The following is a 19,270-nucleotide window of genomic DNA, read 5'->3' on the forward strand; positions in this document are numbered from 1 at the left end:
TCACCTTGTGTGCCCTCACACATCCACTGGTCCCAACACCTCCTAACAGTCTGGTCAGATGCTCCTCTCTACTGGTGGTCTGTAGGGGGGTCCTGAGTCCGGTCACCTTGTGTGCCCCCATCCACAGGTCCCAACAACTCCTAACAGTCTGGTCGGACGCTCCTCTCTACTGGTGGTCTGTAAGGCGCGTTCTGAGCCCGGTCACTTTGTGGGTCCTCACACATCCACTGGTCCCAACACCTCCTAACAGTCTGGTCAGACGGTCCTCGCTACTAGTGGTCTGTAGAGGGCGTCCTGAGCCCAGTCACCTTGTGTGTCCTCACACATCCACTGTTCTCAACACCACCAAACAGTCTGGTCAGACCCTCCTTTCTACTGGTGGTCTAAAGGGGGCGTCCTGAGCCCAGTCACCTTGTGTGCCCCATCCACAGGTCCCAACACCTCCTAACAGTCTGGTCAAACACTCCTCTCCACTGGTAGTCTGTAGGGGGTCCTGAGCCCAGTCACCTTGCGTGCCCCCATCCACAGGTCCCAACAACTCCTAACAGTCTGGTCAGACCCTCCTTTCTACTGGTGATCTGTAGGGGGCGTCCTGAGCCCGGTCACCTGCGTGCCCCCATCCACAGGTCCCAACCACTCCTAAAAGTCTGGTCAGAATGGCCAGTGGGGGACAATTCATCGTTATGAACATCCAGCTTCTAATATTCCAATAATGCGCCCCTCTCAAACTCTTTTAAACAAGGTAGAAAAGAACCCCGCGCTCCCAAGCACTTTGGATAATGCGAGAGGTATGGCTTTATTGATGGATATAACTCACTTCGTAGAGGAGCTCTATGAACACACAGGACTCCTCTAAATCCAGGTACATCCTTTGTGAGCCAGAGGGAGTCCTGGGAGGTTTCAATTTCAATTGGTTTATTGGTAAGAAAACAAACATATGCAAACACAGGCAACAGTATAAGAAAAGACCAGTGAGGTGCAACGCGATTCGGAGCCAGTCTTGCTCCTTTTTCAAGCACAAATCTGGTGGTCTGGGTTGCTTGTAATGCTCTTTTAATGGGGTGGAATCTTTTCACTGCATCGTAGAGGCGTTTAATGGCCAACAAGCTCTACACAAGCGGAAGAAGAGGTCACTGCACACAAGGGGCCTCCGAGAGCCTCTTATAGGCCAAGGAGGAACCACTTTTAGGACCTCCGGTAACAAGACGACTCATCTAATAACCACAACTCTCATCATTTGTATATCTGTAGCGCACTAATTAAATATATATATATCCTGTGACGGACGCCAAAAATTGTACACGGGGCCGAGGTATAAACTATATACAATTTTCTTGTTACGTAGTATGACAGGCAATGATGGGGGTTGTAGTTGTCAGTTCATGACGCCACCGTTCCATACACCGGCATTCATACACGGCATATTAATAACACTGGACAAGTGCATAGTACCTCGGGTCCTCCGCAACAGGGGAGGCCCGGTAAAACTTTACTAATGACTCCTCAAACACGATACAGCAGACTTCAGCAGGCAGAGTTTACAGTGTGGGAAGACTGGGGGCATCAACCTGACTGACGCTCCCTTAACCTTATAACAAAAACTTACCCATAGACTTCTTGTTGGATAAATGTGGGGTAGGCCACAGCTTTATTAAAATATTTAAACCTCTACTAACTCTTTAACTATTTTTAACTCAATAACTCTTCCCATGCTACAACCTGCTTAACTTTAACTGTTCCTTAACTTTAACTGTTCCACTGGACGTTTGTAAGCCCGCTTTCCTTGGGCTTGTAAACCTTCCTCTTATCCAGCATGGAAAGTTCAGGCCATACGGCATGCGCCGTATCACCTACGGCGCATTCCGCCCCACCCCACGGACCCGAGCTAATGCAGCTTCCACGCCATCTTGCAAACCTGACAAGAATGTGTCCAGTCCCACCTCATTCAGGTGTACTCCATCGCCTCTCAGCGCACCTCTTTTTCTGTCCTCCAACTCCCAGTGGCGTATAGCAAATACCCCCAGGGATTGTACAAACTTTGATATCCTCTGGTTAACCACTTTTCGCACATTTTCGATTGCTTCAGGGTTTTTGGCTCCTCTCCAACATCTCCTGGCGACAATGTCCGACCAAACCAAAACGGATTCTTGAAAGCACTCCCTGAATCGGAGCATGTCCTGCTTTATTAGGACGAGCAAGGCGCCCATCTTCACTTTGCCTAGGTCGTTTCCCCCGGCGTGCACGACCAAAATGACTCTCCGGGGGGTCCACCTTGCTCAACACCGTGACCAAATCATGTTTATCCGCGCTCCTCGCGGGATCCATCACCTTACACCAAGCATTATGCAATGATGACTCACCAGCTCGACCGACCTCCGGCGATGCCAAGGGTGATGTCCTAGCTGTCTCCCTCCTCCGGATCCTGTGCTCGGGCGTGGGCGGCCGACTGACCATTCGCGTAGCCTCCTGCGCCCATTGCGGTTGTGCAAACCAGGCTGGTGTCTGCTTGACCGTCCCTGCGAATGACCTTGACTCCTGCTGCTCCTGTGGTCTTTTCCACGTTGTATCGATCGTGGGTTAGGCGGCTGACGCTGGTCTTCTGAGCGCCGTATCTCTTCTTCTGTGCTGCTCCTATCTGCCCTGCTGGCTCCTCGCGCCCTGCAGCTGCTGCTACTAGAAGCTCTACTTGCCTGCTCTATCTGCCTGGAACGCCTGGCCTCCTGCCTTAGAACTCTGGCCCTGTCCCTCTGCCTACGCCTGGCGCCCTGCCCTTGGCGGCTGCTGCTGGCGCGATTATCTGACGTTTGGGACGAATAACCCAATGTTTCTTGCAGCAGTGGGTTAAGGTATCGTGGGTTAAAAAAACAACGACCCTGTATGGCAGTAGTGGATGGTGGGAACTGTGAAGCATGTCCGCTTGCCATATGTGGGGGGTGTAACGCTGCATGCTGACTGCGGGGCTGAGCAGCTTCTGCTCTATTCAAGGGGTAATAATCAGCCCAGTTATGTCTACGGCCCGGGCGGCTAAATGTGGGGGGCTCAGGGGTCGGGCTGCGGGACCCCGAGAATGAGCTAGCCCCCCCTCGTTGGCTCCTCAGTGGGGTTAATGCAGCGAGGCCAGGACTGCTTGCTGCACTGCTGGTGGGGGTGCTAAAGGGGCCCGCCGCCTGTGGTCTATTTCCCCCCTCACTTGTGCCCCCCCCCCCACGCTGCTCCCTCACTTGGCTACTCTCCGCGGCGCCGCGCGCTACTTCTATGTGACGGCGCGATGATCCGCCATCTTGGTGGGGTACGCGCCCTACCCGCGTGTTCCCTCTCTCCTCTCGCCTTGTCTCACCTCTCCCCCTCTGCGATGTCCTGCGCCCGGACGCGCGCTGTTCTGTCGGCGCGGAGCTTGCTGCACCTGCCGGCCGTTTGCTGTTCCTGCTTCGCCCGCTCGCCGGCGGTGACCGCTGCCTCGTGGCGGGCTGCTTTCCCACCACCGGATTTTAATCCGGCGCCATTTTCTCCCTGCTGCTTGCGGCTCCCGCCGCTCCGTCTTCTCCCCGGCTGGCTCTTTGGCCGTGGCGTTTGGTAGCTGGGCTCGGGCTGAGCCTCGCCGGCGGCTGCTTCCTCTGTTGCGGTCTTCCCCGCGACTGCTCCTGGGCTTCCTGCACCACTTCGCTGGCTCCGCTCCGCTGCGTTCCGGATCCCTCCGGCTCCACCGCTCCCGCGGCCGATTTGCAGCTCGATAGCAGCTCTTCTAGCCACCCGGTGCCGTCCTGCATGACCGCCGCCTGGATCCGTGCCCTCAGGTCCTCCATCTTGCTTCTTCTCCTTTGCTTTGTCCTCCGTCTCGCGTCTTGCGATCTTCTCCCTGTGTCTTCCATCCTCCGCTGGTCAGTCGCTTGCCTCTTTATGTCCTTCCTTCTCTTCTTCCTCTCTTGCCTTCAGTTCTCAGTCCATCTTGCCCGGCTCCGTCCTCTCTCTTCCACACTTCGCTCTTCTGCTCTTCTTCCTGTCTTCTTTCTTCTTCTTCCGCTCTTAACTCCTCCCCCCCGGCTAGCTCGCTATTAACATTTAAGCTCCGCCCCCAGTCCCATGCAGCGGCGTTATGCACTGTGCTGCATAAGAAACTTAGTAAATATTCAGCAATTATTTGACATAAAAGTCAATGGCCACAGAATGGCAGTAATGATCACCCTGCTCTCATAGACTTCAGCATGCATGGGTGTCAGTTATGGGTGTACCACTATACGGTGATCCAGACTTCAGACAACTGCATAGGAATCATAAACAGACTTAATATTATCTTCAGAGGTTCAGTAGACTTCTGCACAGTTATAAGCTGTATTACCGTCTCGTCACTTGCAACGGTAGTTACTTACAATGGCTCTCTGGTAATGGGACTTTGGGGGGAAAATATTTAGGCTCACTTACTCCCATGCGCGTCACATACGGTCCGGCGGTCTCTCCGTCTCCTCCATCTTCAGTAACACAAGGGCTGATGGTGCCCTCATGCGCCTCTGTGGTAGCAAATGCTCAGATGGTAGATGGGCGCTCCTCGGCAGAGTAAGACAGAACTCCACTCTAGAACCCAATCACTCATATTTATAGATTCATCCACACAACGTCACATGACACTGAAAGATAGATGCATGTAGCATACAGCAAAGCTCACAGACAAAGATTTTAACGGGGCTAACCCTTCAGATGCTGCAGCTGTGTAACAGCAATACAGAAAATAGACATGACAGTTTTGCACAGTGCATCCACATGAGACAGACATGTACGACAATTATGGAGGGGTCCAGAATGATGTTCTGGGACAATACATATCTGCTTGAGATATAATTGCATGAAGCGGTTCAGGCAATAAGGTGAAGCCTCAGGTGTAGCAGCTGCAGGACTAGAGAGTAGTCAGATGGAAGCCAGGAGTCAGCAACGGGTAATCACGATATGCAGTACAAGGGATGAATTGTGTAACGTAGTCAGAAGAGAAAGACAGGAGTCAGCAACGGGTAATCATGGTATGCAGCAGCAAACAGAAGGGGAGCTGGCTCAAACGCTGTGAAGCAGAATAATCTTGCACTGAGGGAGTGGCAGGGCAGTGTTTTATAGGAAGTCCAATCAAGACAGAGGCAGAGTCAGGACCAGGAGGCAGGAACTAGGTTTACAGGAACATAAAAACAAGACTAGGGTTTGCAGGGGAATTTGCCCAAAGGCTTGGATGGCTCAACAGGAAGAGCTGCCAATCTGCGTACAGGAGGTCCTGGGTTTGAGTCCAATTGGTGGTGCTGTGGAGGTATTATTCTATCTGAGTTTTGCAGCAAAATGGAAAACAGAACAATCCCTCTGCAGCACCACCTATTGGAAGGCAGCATTCCTGCAAGTCAATGTTAGAATCTTGTAAAAGAGAACCATCCACAGGCGGCTGTTGCAGGGTTTTTGCCCCTCATCCGTGCAGTAGGAGTATGGCTTGGCTAGTGAGAGGCCTGTACATTATTATTTCACCTGCTTCTGGGCTTGCAGTCACCACTGTCTATAACAGTTAGGACGGTCTCACAAACCGGATTTGAATTGTGGATTTACACGGACGATACGCAGTAATACATGGGCATTCAATGGCCTGAAGTCTCTCTCACATCGCGGGGTAGGAATGGTGTATTCCACAAGCGGCACAAAAATCGCAGAAAGCTGTATTTTACCACGGATTCCACGCAGATGCGCTCCATTGATAGAGAGCGGGAATTTCAAATGAATATTTTATCTGGCCGGTGTAATACTACTTTCGTATGTCATGCACTGCTTGCGAGTTTTCTTCTGCGCAGACGATAGACGATATGTCCATATGCGTACATCCACGTGGAAATGCATGTGCGACCTTTTGCAATTCGTTTCTGCAATCAAGTGCAGGTGTTTCGCTGAGGATATCTGCAAGCGGGATCCAATGCATTGGTGTGAGCCCGGCCTTATTGTGTATTCCTGGTTTTGACCATTCAGTCTTTCACCCTCTTTGACATCAGCTCTGTACTTTGTTGCCTGCCCTAACCCTAGCATTGGACCTCAATGACACACCGGTGCTGCCGGCCCATAGCCAAAGCAGTGTGTTGGAAGCAGATCCCCATCCCTCTGCCTGACAGTTTGCTTCGGCCATGGATCCAGCGTGATTGTGCATCTCAGGACTAAGTTTCCAGGTTCTGCAGACCGGACTCCTTGGAAAAGGCACAGTCTTCACAGAATGCTACTAAAGCTGCAACACAGCAGGTTCATGACGTGTCTAGGCAGTGTGTCAGGATGACAGGAGTTGGAGTGGATGGAGGTATATTTCACCCAGACTCGTCCATCCGGGAAGCACCAGGCTCATCTATTGTTTATATTAAACATTTTTTATTTGGATTTTCATCACTTTTTGTATTTAACAAAAACAGAAATAATCAAAGCAGAATCTTGGCTGTTCATGCGGTTGGGCTGGGAGCGGGGAGCCCGCGGGTCAGTAGTTAGGATAGTGTTATGGAAAGTTACAGCCGGCCAGGCAGATTGTTATTTAGTATAACTGTGAAACTGCACCAAGTGACAGAAATAAAGGTCACTGAGTTCTGAAGATCCGTGAACAAGCCGTCTGGATTGTGGCGCGTAGTACCAGGCGATCGCCGGCTCATTCCCTCACATTTCTGTTGGTTTGGAGGTGAGCAGACGCACTAGAAGCTGCAACATGGAAGACGCAGTCAAGGCCTCGGTGCAACATATGAGAGGTTGCCTGGAAGCGAATCAACTATCTTCTCAGACGGCCGATGATGATGTTAGGGCCTTTCTTGCAATGCTTGAGAGGACAGCGACATGTGAAGCATGGCCAGGAGCGCTCCCTTCCTCATATACAAGTTCTACTGACTCCCATCAAAGTACAGGTGAGTCGGCTCCTCCGGCTCGGTAGCATCATGCCTGCAGCTCGGACCTCGTGGTTGGGCTGACGGGCTCTCTTTGAGGCATAGTGTTGGGTAAACGAAGTTTTCTCTTTTTTCTTTCTAGCCTGATGATATAAATGGTGATTTTGGATGTAACAAAGCATTCTGGAATCTTCCGCCAGGCTCCAATGATTTAATTACATGTGACGAGATTAAACGTCTGCCTTCATCTAGCGACAAATGGTATTTGCATCCCACGGTGGGGAGCAGCATTCTGCATGGAGGACCCAATAAGTTCATTGAATAAGACATTCTGAGCATGCCAGAAGTTCATCCTTCAGCCGGTTTGCACACATGGGGTTTTTTCAGCCTGTCAACACAATGGCGGGTGACGGATAACATGGAGCCGCGGGGAGGACAATAATAACATAGCATTATACAATCATGGTGCATGTAAGCATATAGAATGTAGTACATTACATGAGGGGGATGGCTGCACAATACTGATGATCTCCCAAGGTGCCTGAAGGCCTTTGTTAACCCCTTAACCGTATAGGACATACAGTTAGGTCCTGCAGCTTCGGGGTATGTATGTATGGAGAACGCGGGGCGATCCTGCTCTGTGCAATGCAGATGCCGGCTGTTTCTTACAGCCAACACCCACCTGCAGCAGCTCTGATAATCCGCGCCATTCAACGGAGCTGTTAACTATTTAAATGCCACGTCAATTCTGACAACAACATTTAAATGCCTCGACCGATATTCGGGTGTCCCTGACATCCCCCTGCGATAATATCGTGAGTTGACGTGCAGTTGCCATGGCAGCCGGGGGCCTTCTCAAGCCATGCTTGTGGTGTGGTTTGATAGATTGCGGTATGATGTAATGCTATGGCATCATACTGCAAAGTTGCAAGTTTTTCTTCCCTCGGGGGACTTAAAAAAGAACTGTAAATATTAGTTTAAATGATCTTGAAGAGGGAATTGAGGGGAAACTGATCAAATTTGCCGACTACACAAAGCTCCGAGGGATAGCTAACGCTAGGGAAGAGAGCGAGAGAGAGAGAGAGAGAGAGAGAGAGAGAGTATTCAGAAAGACCTAGAAAAGCTTGCACAGTGGGCAGCGACATACTACTAATAATGGGGTGATACAGAAGGTAAAGGGCTGGAGATGTGCACGGTATGGCAAGGTGGAGATGTGCACGGTAAGGCGGGGTGGAGATGTGCACGGTTTAGTGGGGTTGGAGATGGGCACAGTATGGCGGGGTGAAGATGTGCCTGGAATGGCGGAGTAGAGATGTGCACGGTATGCCAAGGTGGAGCTGGGCACGGTATGGCGGAGTGGAGATGGGCACGGTATGGTGGGGTGGAGATGTGCCTGGTATGGCGGAGTAGAGATGTGCACGGTATGCCAAGGTGGAGATGTTCCCGGTATGGCAAGGTGGAGATGTGCACAGTATAGTGGGGTGGAGATGGGCACGGTATGGCGGGGTGGAGATGTGCCTGGTATGGCGGAGTGGAGATGTGCCCGGTATGGCAAGGTGGAGATGTGCACAGTATAGTGAGGTGGAGATGGGCACGGTATGGCGGGGTGGAGATGTGCCTGGTATGCCAAGGTGGAGATGTGCCCGGTACAGCAGGCTAGAGATGTGCACGGTAAGGTTGGCCTGGGATGTGCCCGGTATGGCAAGGTGGAGATGTGCATGGTATGGTGGGGTGGAGATGGGCACAGTATAGTAGGGTGGAGATGGGCACGGTATGGTGGGGTGGAGATGGGCACGGTATGGCGGAGTGGAGATGTGCGCAGTATAGCGGGATGGAGATGGGCATAGTATGGTGAGGTGGAGATGTAGACGGTATGGAGGGGTGGAGGTGTGCGCGGTATGGAGGGGTGGAGACTGAGGGATGCTATACACAGACAATGATCAGGCCGTATAGTGGCTGAATTGGTGTGACTGCCAGGGGCTGTTTATGATGGCTAGCAGGGATTGCAGTCAGTAGGTCAGGGAGCATGTTATCAGGCAGAGTACAGAGGGGTTTGGTTTAGGGGATACAGTATGCCCCCCTGAAGAGGAGCGTTTTTAAGAGCCCACCTGAAGTTTTGTGAGTCATTGATTGCCTGGATAGCCTTTCTTAGTGCGTTCCCAAGGACTGGTGCTGCTCGGGAGAAGTCTTGGAGGCGGGAATGAGGGGTTTGAATTAAAGCGGCACTTGATCTGATTTTTTTGCGGAGCGGAGGGCCCGGGCTGGCTGGTGGATTGAGATGAGGTAAGCAATATAGGGCAGTACGGTGCTGTGGAGGGCTTTGTGGATGAAGGTAGTGAGTTTACATTGAATTCTGTATTTAACGGGCAGCCAGTGCAGTGACCGGCACAGGGCAGAGGCGTCCGAGTAGCGGCTGGACAGGAAGAGGAGCCTGGCTGCCGCATTCAGGATGGATTGGAGGGGGTAGAGTCTGGTGCAGGGGAGGCCGATCAGCAACGAGTTGCAATAGTCGAGGTGAGAGTGGATGAGGGCAACAGTAAGTGTTTTTAGCGTGTCCACGGTGAGAAAAGAGCGGATTCTTGCGATGTTCTTGAGGTGCAGCTGACATGTTCGGGCCAGAGATTGGATGTAGGGGGTGAAGGAGAGATCAGAGTTGGATATGACCCCAATGCAGCGGGCGTGCTGGGAGTTATGGCGCCACACACTGAGATGGAGATGTCAGGATGAGGGCGGTTAGTGGAGGGCGGAAATACCAGTAAGTCAGTTTTGGAGAGGTTTAGTTTTAGGTAGAGAGAGGACATAGTGGTAGAGACAGCGGACTGACAGTCGGTGGCATTCTGGAGGTCCGGCGCTGTGATGCCACGGTAGAAGGTGTATAACTGTGTGTCGTCAGCATAGAGACGGTACTGAAAGCCAAAATTCCTGATGGTTGTTCCAATAGGGGCTGTGTAGATGGAGAAAAGGAGGGGGCCGAGGACCGAGCCCTGGGGGGAACCTAACATCAAAGGGAATAGGAGGGGACCAAGGATCGAGCCCTGTGGGACCCCAACAGCAAGAGGAAGAGGAGAGGGGCGAGAACCAAGCCCTGTGGGACCCCAACAGCAAGAGGAAGAGGAGGGGGACTGAGGGCCGAGCCCTGGGGGACCCCAACAGCAAAGGGAAGAGGAGAGGAGGTAGAACCAGTAAAGAAGACACTGAAGGAGCGGTCGGATAGGTGGGGGTCCAAGAAAGAACAGTGTTCTTTAGTCCATTGGAGCGAAGTATACTGAGGAGGAGTTTGTGGTCAACAGTGTTAAATGCTGCAGAGAGGTCGAGGAGGATCAGTAGGGAGTAGTCGCCCATCGATTTGGCTGTCAGGAGATCATTTGACACTTTTGTAAGGGCAGTTTCTGTCGAGTGTAGAAGGCGGAAGCTGGACTGTAGAGGGTCAAGTAAAGCGTTTTCTGATAGATGGCTTATAAGGCGGGAGTAAACCAGGCATTCTGATAGTTTGGAGATGAAGGGGAGGTTGGAGACGGGTCGGTAGTTGGCAGCATCAGTCAAGTCAAGAGTCGGTTTCTTTAACAGTGGGGATATGATGGCATGTTTGAATGAGGGGGGGGGGGGGAATTCCAGAGGTCAGAGAGAGGTTGAAAATAGAGGTGAGATGGGAGATAACCACCAGGGAGAGGGATCAGAGGAGGTGTGAGGGAAGAAGGAGCAGAGGAGGTGTGAGGGGAGGGGGTCGCTAGCGCAGGTGGTGGGGCGAGCAGAGGACAGCAGTCTGGAGACGTCTTCCTCTGTTGCTGGTCTGAGTACAGAGAGTGAGCAGGAGCTAGATACAGTACTGACGAGACTAGGGTCAGGGCTAGTCTGGGATTGGGAAGCGATTTACTGCCAACGGAGGAGGGAGGGGGCTGCAATTTAGGATTGAAAAGGGAGTGAAAAGTATCAAAGAGCTGTTTAGGGTTGTGTGATAGTGAGGAGACGAGAGGGGAAGTAGATTTATTTGGCGTGGTGGAGGGTGAGGTTGTAGGTTCTGAGCATAAATTTGAAGAGTAGAAAGTCTGTGGGCAGTTTTGACTTTCCCCACGGCCGTGGACATGAGACAGGTTTGCCGAGGTCTGCACCGGATGGGTTGGGTAATGGTCTGTTTATGTGGATCAATATTGGAGTAAAAAGGAAAATGGCCGCATGTTCTCTTCTGGGACGAATTCACTGACCAAAACTGCAGATTGAAGTCTATGAGTGATTTAACCCCCCCAGCAGCCGAGCGTTTACATCTGTATTCAGAGGAACGTTGTTTTCTCCCCTTATGTGACCGTGATAACCACTGATGTCAATCGTTAATTGTACGGCCGAAAGAAGATAAGACCTGCCCTCGGTCAGGCGCAACTACAGTCCGTGCCGCCGAGCATAGCTGCGCCCACGCTTGTCTGAATCCACCCTCAGGCCTTGGTCAGACGAGCATTTTTTTTGCACATATAGCTGCGCAAAAAAAAATAAATCGCTGCTTGTGTGTGTAAAAATTGTGTCAATGGGCAGCTGCTCCAGAAGGAGAGAGAAAAGCCCTGCAGCGCTTCGGGATTTCCACATAGCAGGGAGAGAGAAAGCGGGGCTACAGGCGTTTAACCCATAGCCCACTCTGTCTGTCCCTGCTATGGGGATCCCCGAGGGATATCCCCATAGCACAGAGAAAGAAGAGAGGCTAAAGAGAGGGGGCGGGGCTACAAGGTATCTCACAGGGATTCCCATACCAAAACTAGAGGGGTGGAGCTAGAAGGGTGAGGCTAGCGGGTGGACCTCTCTAGCTCTGCCCATCCAGCCATGCTCACAGGGAAAGCCCTGTAACCCCGCCCCTGTGATCTGTGAGGTGCGCCAACTGCCGGAGCTGCTGCAGCGCGGAGGGTGAGATGAGTATGGAGGATGTTTGCCATCTTGTGGAATCTGTTCTTCAACATCTGAAGACCGTAACCTTCTGTTATTGAGTCGGAGTTCCAAATGCAGTGGTTGTTCGGTGTAGAAGGCGGCTCATGCTGACAAACCACTTCACATATTGATGTCCGTTTTTTATTCACCACAAGAGCCTTAAATATAACCGGCTGAATAAAAGTAGTTAGCCAGAATCCTGAACCTGATGGCCCATCCTTAGGATTACCATCAATATCACATTACAACAGATCTGACTCTTGGATACCCCGATGAACAACTATTTAAGAAGGCCACAGAACTCAGGGAAGCATTGCAGCGTCTTCATTGTTTACATGAGTCCATTCTGCACAGCGCTGCCCTTCAGTAGTGGCCGTGATTTGTACTGCAGCTTTGGCCCATTCATTGAATTCATTCATTAAATTGGCTGACCTTGAATGAATTTTAACACACTGCAGTTTTTATAAGGGCCACTAGATGTCAGTAGAGGTAGCGGGACTGGGACTGGTAACGGAGCCTAAAACAATCCGGCTCTGCAGTATCATCTCTGTAATTATCACTGCTGGCTTGAATTGGTGACAACATGAAAGCTGTATCTTCTTGCTGGAGGCATTAGCTCGGCCGCCCTGGACTTTTCAGTACAAACGGATCTTCAAACTCCAAGTGGCATTTTTTTCCCAACTTGGTGCGGCTTTCCAGACATCCGCCAATTCCGTATCATCAGAAATTAAATCTGCCTGTCTGGCCCCAACTGAACATAAACTGGTAGCATCTGCTGATGGTGGACGGTCCCCACCCAGCCAAAGCAGGGAATTCATACATTATCTCAGCAGTGATCGGTGAGGGTCCGCCGCCCAGGGTCCGCCGCCAGGGTCCGCCTCTCAGGGTCCGCCGCTCAGGGTCCGCCACTCAGGGTCCGCTGCTTAGAATTCACTTATGAACTGTGTGAATAGGCTGTGGCTCTGGAGCGCGTGCCATGCATCTCATCCAGCAGCTCTATCCCATGAGACTGGACAGCTCTCGGGACACACGACAAGTGAATGTGGCGTCATTGGCTTGAGAAGAGGCTGCAGAGAAGACACCCCAAAACTCCTGAATGCTCAGCTGAGGCGAATGTTGATGTGCACGGAGGGCTGGAAGATCATTGGGCTGACAGTTATTGGAAGTGCATGGACACTTTTACAACAGGCTTCACCATGTTTATATAGGCTAACAGACTGACTGCTTCCATCACTCCGTCCCCCGATGGTTCTTTCCTTGGCAGGCTTGCCGTGAATCAGAACTCTTATTCTATGGTGCTCGATGAATGACTGTGATTGAACCAATCACAGCCACTCATCGAGTGCTGGCTGTGATTGGCTAAGTGTCAGCCAATCACAGCCAGTGCTTCCAGGAGGTGGCGATTTTTGAATCCCTGGCCAGAAGAGAAGAAGATCAGTGCCAGGACCCTGGGAGAAGATGCGGCTGGGCTGACAGCGCGGGAGATGTGATGTATGTGTATTTTTTTTCTTCTTCAGTTACAGCTTATTTTTGGGGAAGGGCTTATATTTCAAGCCTCCCCTGAAAATCCTCGCATGTGGTGCTACAAAGTCGCGCAACGGGATATCTCTCCTTTTCCTCCACCTTCACCTACATGGAAGCTGAAGGTGCTTCCATGTGGCTCTGTGTTAGCACTCTCTCCGAATTCCTAAAGATGGACCCTTTTCTCTCTCTAAAGCACTCACATTTATACCTTCACTCATACCACATGAGAAGACAGACTGATACATCTACATGCAGGCCTATGTAAGAATGAAGCTACCCCTGGTGTCTCTAAAACAGAGTGTATACATCCGGAGTCGGGCCATCCTGAGTGTCTGACTTCCATCCCTTTGAAGAACACACTGCTCAGTCTTGGAGTGTGCAAGGCAAAACCTGTAAACACAACTCCTACCCCTGGTCACCTATATATAAAGATGTACCCACCCCCGGTGTACTCCGACTAAAGGAAGCGTCATTTCTATGTGTGGCTTCTATTTATGACAGCATGTAAGGACTGACTTGCAAGTAAATTAGAGAAAAATCTACTAGGCTGGACAGAATCCAGGAGTGCTAGTATTGCTATGGAGTTTCCTTCATAACTTTGCTCAAAGGCTAGCAGTGTAAGATCAGTGGAATGACCCTCACTGTTTCTTACTGTGAGGAGAAACACACTGTTACCAAACACAAAAATATGAAAGGGTGACTGGCAGGAAAAAGAGCAAAAATTATCATCGGAGCAGTCAGTAGTTTAAGTCAATACCGCTGTCCGTGAATAGGAAGAGGTGAATGAAAGGCCCCGCCCCCTGAGACAGACTGAACGGACTGCTGAACACTGAAGACTGAACTAAGGGTACACAAGAGACCTCCAGTCATACACATATAACCATCATACCATGCACACAGTCTCAAGCATACAGTGACTGCACTGAATTAGCATAAATTAGAATGAATTAGTTATATTAGATTAAGCATTAATTATGCATGAGAATATTGAATGACTTTACGCATGAAAATGACTGTAGAGAGCATGAGCAGGTGACTTTAACTTGCGATACGCCTGTTCTCTCCTTCCTCCAGCACATACTTAAACATTATTAAACTTTGCATAACTTTTCAACATGAAGAATACTTTGCAAGAAAAACATTACTCTGCAGTCTTTTTGCTTATAGCTGAGAAAACAAGAAATGAAGCATTGTCCCTTACGTAAAGAGTTCTATGGAAAGCGGAAGTCATTCTGCGGCAGTAGCAGTCTCCCAATCTCTGCCCACCGATTCTCCCTATACTCTGCGTCGCCCGCAGCTGCTGCAGCACCATCACCTACCAGTGACTCCTCATCATCCTCCATCCTTGCGGAGCTGGTAGACGGAGAAGTAGATGCAGTGTCCATGCTGAGCACAGGGGACACAACGGGTCTGCGGGAGTAGATGGGCTGTCACTCCATTTCTCCTAAAGAAGTGCTGTATTGAGGAAGCCTTGTAGAGCTTTCCTTGACCTCCGGCATTGGGAAGGTGGGCAGTTTGGTGATTTGTGGGCCCTCCTCCCAGTATAACAGCAGCCTCCAAGGAATCGGCTCCACAGCGGTCACAGGAACTTGGCGCAGCCTCCGTGATCTCTCAGTGTGATTCATTTTGCTGATTGTCTGAGCCCAGCAGTCTGCAGCCGCTGTTAGCTTCTCCCACTTTGGGCACCGGCAAGTCCATTCAGTAGGGGTAGTCCCCCCCTACTTTGCGCCTAGCCAGGTTGTTGTCTTTTTGGCATCAAACAGCTTTGGCGGGAGCTACTTAGCAGGAGTGAGCCATAGAGGAGAGCATTATTATAAAATGGGCGCCATTTGGGTGGCCCCATTATAATTTAAGTGGCAGTCCATTGATCTTGTTTTGGCACAGCAGATCAGATCCTGTACCAAGTGACGCCAGAAAAAGGGATGGCGCAACCCCCCAGAGGGATGACACATAGCCAAGGCCAGAGCAGGATCACAAACCAGCTTCGACACCCCTAGGATATGGGTTAAATGGATGAATGGGATAGGGGGAGTAGTAGTTATCACTTGTGACGCCACCATTCCCACATGCCAGTCTTTTACGCGGTGGAGAAAAGAACACAGAGACTGGTGTATAGTACCTCGGATCCCCAGGAATGGTTAGGGCCCGGTATAACTTTTACTTCAGGAATAAACTTTGATAAACAGGTAAGAAGTGCCATATAGGTACAATTCTCTTCAAGTGAACACAGGCTAGAGCTTAGAGGTCAGGGAGGATACACAGGATGACACCGGTCCTACAGTCCACGTTATCTGCACGGCACCGCTCCTGGACTGGGAGCATTCCGGAGGAGGAAGGGGGGTAGGGGTAACTCTACAGACACTCCAGCAGACAATTACTTAAAGGAAGACTTAGAAAATAAAACACTGCACGGCAGGCGCGTGGGTGTAACTCTGTGGTGTACCTCTGTGTGGGGATCCAGAATTTGGAGGGCCGCACAGGAAAAGCCTGTAGTGTGAAGGGGTACCTGTACGGTGGGTTCCTCTATACAGAATTATTGGAATTGCTCTCTCTCTCTCTCTAGGATCTTGGGACTCACTCCTCTCACATCCAGACTCCAAACGCTATGGGGTGTCGCTCCTCTTTCTCCACCTTCACCTACACGGGAGCTGAAGGTGCTTCCATGTGGCTCTGTGTTAGCACTCTCTCAGAATTCCAGAAGATGGAACTCCTTTCCTGCTCCCAATCACTCCTATGTATACCTTCGCTCACACCACATGACAGACTGATACATCTACAGGCAGGCAATAAATTTATTAGAATTAACCTCTCACGTGCCACAGCTGTGCAACATACACACTGGATATGACATGACAGTTTTGCATCTACATAGGACAGACATGTATGATATTTATGGAGGGGACCACGATGGTGTTCTGGGACACTACACCACCAGTGGCGCTGGACCTTGTTGACTATTAAGGGGTCCGTTAAGTAGCGATTTCCATCATTTTAATAGAAGAATACGTCTGCATGCTATTCTTTCTTTTAAAACTGCTGAGGCGGCTGACAGAGGCAGCGAATGGAGCCGCTAACTGCAGTCTGAACGGAGCCTAGGCTGACAATTCTATCAGGGCTCTGAGCCACACAACAAGCCGCCATTCTTGTCTCTTTCCAAGGGAGAATGATCAGTTTTATTGGTTTACTTGTTATTGTAACCAAACCATTCAGGGATCCCAAACCCTCCCAGAGGAAGAGGAAGAGCCGCATTTCCTCAGCTGCAGAGACAGTTTTCGAATAACGTCCCACTTGTTATCGAGGCTCTGGAGGAGCAGCGCCGTCCGCCTGGCATCAGATAGAGCGCTGTAGCATCGCCAGCAGCACGGGGAACCGCCCCATTGTCTGCTTGGAAAAGGTCACTCTTACTTCATTTTAATTTGAACATTTTTGTAACCTGACGGCAAAGGAGAATTGTGCAGCGGGCTGTAAGGCGTCCCTCGGTCACCGGACCTCACACTCTGAGCCATGGATTACTACATTGTTTCCCTTCAGAAGGAGCAGGAATTCAGGATTCGGGTAAATAGACATTCATATTGTCAGAGAAGTGCTACGAATGTATCCATATACAATGTACGCTGCTCCACGGACGGCTCTGCTGATACATTGTCTGTCGGTCGGACACTTAGCATTCCTCTCTATCCGGGCGCCTTCACACCTGATATCTGACTGATATGGTCAGTGACTGACCCATTGATTTTAATGACGTTACTCACTCTTGTGGAATAATCGCGGCCCGCCCTGCTTCTGGGTGATGCTTTACGAATTATGTCCTGTGGCAGGCAAACCCTCGCGCCTGCATGTGACCGGGAGTTCAGGTCCGTCTGATGACTTTATCCTATCTTTACTATTGAAAAAAGCATTCGATTTTTATGTGCGTGAAGATCAGCAGTCAGCGATAAAACGTATTCTTCTTCCAGAATGCATCGCGCTCACAGCCCAAAATCGCAGGTTTCTGAGTGTGAGGTCGGTCTGAGCTTCTCGGACTGATATCAGGGTCGCCCATGTGAAAGCAGAGAGAAATAAGATATAGCGCAACATCATATTCTTTAGCAGCAGTTCAATGACAAATGTGAGATGGCTGGGGGCCCCACTGAGCTGGGGGCCCAACCCCTGGGATCCCAATGAGCAGGTAACGGTTTTTATGAATCCTATGGTGTGGTACGGAGCAGCAGTCATTGGTAAGATCAACCACCAGCACATCCAAAGTACACGCCGATGAGGAGGAATGGGGGACCTGTTGATAAGTGGGGTGTGGAGGAAAACCCCTTTAATGGTGTATGAGACAGAATAAAATGAAATGTCCTACTCCTCCTGCCATGTCTATACATAGGGCCTGATGCACACAGGGGTGTATTTGCACTGCGGGATCCGGAGCGAGCGTTCGCCTTTGGAATGCTCGCTCGCTAATGCTGCCCATAGACATGCTTTGCAAAATGCTCTTCCATGCCCACGAGCGGAAGTCAACTGCGATTTTCTACTGGCTGGGGGAAAAAAATTGCAGCATGTTCTATTCTAGTGCGAGTCTTGCACGGACGGCTTCCATTGCAGTCAACGGAAGCTGTCCGTCCCGCAGTGAGTCGCCGCGGATCCGCGTCATTGCCTGCACAACAGCACATCATTCTCTGCACTGTGCACACCAGCCAGCACAGAACATGGCAGGTACGTGGGGGGCACTGCCGGGCGCAGGGGCTGATTCCGCTGTGAGGTCTCGCAGTCAGAATCCAACAAGCCGTGGGCATTCGGCCTAAGATGGAGATTTATGAACGTTGTTTTGGGGTAGATTGCTATATTTACTGCTGTTATCTATATGGCGACTATATTACAAACATCGCCCAGAAGAAACACAAAGAACCTGCAAACTCCATTCACAATATAATACATAGGTCCGCGACGTCACGGCGCCCCCCAGAGACCCCAATACTTACCTCCGGATCTGGCGTCTTCCGTCCCGCATGACGCTTCGGCGCGCATGCGCAATAGAGCGCGTGACGCGCTGGCCGCGTCATATGACACGCCCACAGCGTCACATAACGTGTCATATGACGCGGCTGGCGATGGGCGGGGAAGCAGTTTCACGCTATCTTCTGCTGTGCTACAGCGGAAGATAGCATGACGGACAGCTTCCATTGACTGCAATGGAAGCCGTCCGCGCATACACCCGCGGCAAATAGAGCAAGCCGTGGGTGAGGACGGATGATTTCACGGTGCGGAATTCCGCGGTGGAATTCCGCACCGTGAGCCCTGAGCTATTAGGTTCAAGAGAACCTAATAGCTGCGGGCAACGCAGCGGAAATCCGTCCGTGGGAAGGAGCCCTTATATATATATATGACCGGTCTCACCAACAAATAGGGCAGATCCAGCTTTAGTTTCGGAATTGGGATTTGGGACGGTATTTTCAGGGACTCATGAATCCTCTGTTGCTGTAATATACAGGAGGTATATATATATACACCTCGTTGGATAACTTCCAGAACACATTCTTTCTTTCCTTCTATCCCATCCATATGTTGGGGATGCGAGGAGGGTCCACGACTGCACATCTTCTGGGCTGTCCTTTGTTGGCAAACCTTTGGTCGGAGGTTCGGCGTACGTCTTCTAGGACCACCGCTTTTCTGTTACTGAAGTCCCTGACCTTCTTCCTCCTCCTCCTCTGCGATATCCGGCATCTACATGCAAACACGCTGGGATTCATCATTTAATGCTGCCAGGGTTCCACCCAACGGGGTTCAGGAGATGATGGTGGAGGATCTCACTGCATACCTGTCATTGCTCTTCTGTGCTGCGGATGTGCCGGGCGTCGCACATGTGCGGTACAGATATAGCTGCGCCGTCGCTGACGCAGGTACTGCGAGCGTTCTGCAGTGCTCACTGTGGAGGCGCCGCGGGACGATTTCCACTCATGAGCAGGAAAAAGCGATTTTGCGTAGCATGC

The 19,270-nt window shown here is 50.9% G+C and overlaps 1 protein-coding gene across 49 annotated transcripts in view; it reads left to right on the top strand.

Moving 5' to 3' along the window:
- The window catches only part of TNS3 (tensin 3), a 272,533-nt gene that overhangs the window by 42,302 nt on the left and 210,961 nt on the right, over nucleotides 1–19,270 (top strand). Inside the window, exon 1 of one of the 49 annotated variants that reach the window (XM_066585407.1) lies at nucleotides 16,607–16,853. The exons of the other annotated variants lie outside the window; for them this stretch is intronic. Coding sequence (XP_066441504.1) covers nucleotides 16,803–16,853 — 51 coding nt within the window. The 5' untranslated portion in view covers nucleotides 16,607–16,802. Of the gene's footprint in view, nucleotides 1–16,606; nucleotides 16,854–19,270 lie in introns of those variants that run through there. 49 annotated transcript variants of the gene reach the window in all.

The sequence above is a fragment of the Eleutherodactylus coqui genome, chromosome 12 (genome assembly GCF_035609145.1).
Source record: "Eleutherodactylus coqui strain aEleCoq1 chromosome 12, aEleCoq1.hap1, whole genome shotgun sequence".
In the NCBI taxonomy this organism is placed as follows: Eukaryota; Metazoa; Chordata; class Amphibia; order Anura; family Eleutherodactylidae; genus Eleutherodactylus; species Eleutherodactylus coqui.